The 2173-nt window shown below is 58.5% G+C and overlaps 1 protein-coding gene across 1 annotated transcript; it reads left to right on the forward strand.

Moving 5' to 3' along the window:
* Positions 1-699: 699 nt before the first annotated feature.
* DDI1 (DNA damage inducible 1 homolog 1) lies at positions 700-1827 on the forward strand. Its single transcript, XM_012812291.1, has one exon. It carries the CDS (start codon positions 700-702, stop codon positions 1825-1827), a length of 1128 nt encoding a protein of 375 aa, XP_012667745.1.
* The last annotated feature ends 346 nt before the right edge of the window (positions 1828-2173 follow it).

A 2173-nucleotide genomic window follows, 5' to 3' on the forward strand; every position in this document is an offset into this window, starting at 1 on the left:
ACTTTTCATCTGGAAAGTGCTCATCTCTCAACATCCAGCTAGTCTCCTTTTTAGAAAAGCATCCTCTGTTCTGTTGGTAGAGTACAGAGTAGAAGCTGCATGTCTGTAAAGTGCTCACTTCTAGTACGAGACTGGCCCATTCACTGCCTGTCCTTTCACAGGGTGTGGGCTCCCCAATGGCAGAAGCTGAGCGTGACTCATCCCTTCACACAGAATGTAGAGAACCAATCTTTACTGTTTGGGGGAGCAAGGGTGGGGGTGGGGAGGGGAGTAAAGCACTTAGAACGCAATTCTAAAATGAACAAATGAATGATAACATGCTCTTTTAAAAAAGTTGAAACAATCTCCTTCCTACCCTGTGACACACAGGCTTTGAAGGGCTGGACACCTAAGACTTTGAGTGCCTTTGTTCCCGCGGGAGGGAGCAGGCATTCTAAGTTCCATGCACGCCTGCAAAGGAGCTTCAGAACGCTGGCGTCACCAGGAGGTTCCAGGGGCCAGGAGCTGCACTAAGGCTGGGAGGCAGCCCCCGCGGGTGAGGGTCCCCGGCGGGCGAGGGTCCGCGCCTCTTGGAAAGGTGAATGAGCCCAGGACACACCTTGGCGCGCGGAGCGGTGGAGCCAGCCCCGCAGACCAGCTCCAGCCGGCCGGCGACGCGCCCGATGCCCGCGGCCCACCCAGCCCTCCCGGGCCCTGGCCATGCTGGTCAACGTGTACTGCGTGCGGAGGGACCTCTCAGAGGCGACCTTCTCAGTCCAGGTCAGCCCCGACTTTGAGCTCCGCAACTTTCGCGTCCTCTGCGAGCTGGAGTCCGGGGTCCCTGCCCAGGAGATACAGATTGTCTTCATGGAGCGACTCCTGGCTGACGACCACTGTTCCCTGGGCTCCTATGGCCTCAAGGACGGCGACGTAGTGGTTCTGCTGCAGAAGGACAGCGCGGGCCACCGGCCTCCGGGACGGACCTCGACCCAGCCCCGGATGGACTTCACCGGCATCGCGGTGCCCGGGACGTCCAGCGCCCGGCAGCGGCCCAGCACCGCCTCGCGCGCGCACGGCCTGGGCTCAGGGGAGAAGGCAGCGGTGCGCTGCCTGGACAGCCCGGCGCTGATCCGCAGCATGCTGCTGTCCAGCCCGCACGACCTGTCGCTGCTGAAGGAACGCAACCCCGCGCTGGCCGAGGCCCTGCTCAGTGGGAACCTCGACACCTTCACGCAGGTCCTCATGGAGCAGCAGAGGGAACGGGCTTTAAGGGAGCAAGAGAGACTTCGCCTCTACTCGGCTGACCCGTTTGATCTGGAAGCTCAGGCCAAAATAGAGGAAGAAATCCGGCAGCAGAACATCGAAGAAAACATGAACATAGCGATGGAAGAGGCGCCCGAGAGTTTCGGGCAGGTGGCCATGCTCTACATCAACTGCAAGGTGAATGGGCATCCCCTGAAGGCGTTCGTGGACTCGGGCGCCCAGATGACCATCATGAGCCAGGCCTGCGCTGACAGGTGCAACATCATGAGGCTGGTGGACCGGCGCTGGGCGGGGGTCGCCAAGGGCGTGGGCACGCAGAGGATCCTCGGCCGTGTGCACCTGGCGCAGATTCAGATCGAAGGTGATTTCTTACAGTCCTCCTTCTCCATCCTGGAGGAGCAGCCCATGGACATGCTCCTCGGCCTGGACATGCTCAGGAGGCACCAGTGCTCCATCGACTTAAAGAGGAACGTGCTGGTCATCGGCACCACGGGGACCCAGACTCACTTCCTCCCGGAGGGAGAGTTACCCGCGTGCGCCAAGACCATCCACAGTGCAGGGCAGGAAGCGTCCCCAGACAAGTAGCAGGTGCTCCCTAACACTCCGTCACGGATTTGGGAAAGTAAACGCGTTGAAGCGGGTTATAAAAAATGTCACCACCTCGAGGGAGACTCAGGGCCCAGGAAATTATAAAACATGAGCTCACTGGCAATGTAATCATTAAAAACATCGGTAACAACTAACCCTGGCCTTGAATTGAATTCGTCGATGGATGGGTGACCACTGAATTGTGATCACATGTTCTTGGCCCCCCTTCCATTTCCCTTATCCAGAGATCACTGAACCTCAGCTGGGGAAGGGTCTGGAGGTTCCAGCTGAGTTCCAGACAATCCATGAAAAGGAAAACCAGCTTCTTTTAAAGACACTGTCC

This window comes from Otolemur garnettii, unplaced genomic scaffold, assembly GCF_000181295.1.
Source record: "Otolemur garnettii isolate 467f Iridium unplaced genomic scaffold, OtoGar3 scaffold00200, whole genome shotgun sequence".
NCBI classification, from domain to species: Eukaryota; Metazoa; Chordata; class Mammalia; order Primates; family Galagidae; genus Otolemur; species Otolemur garnettii.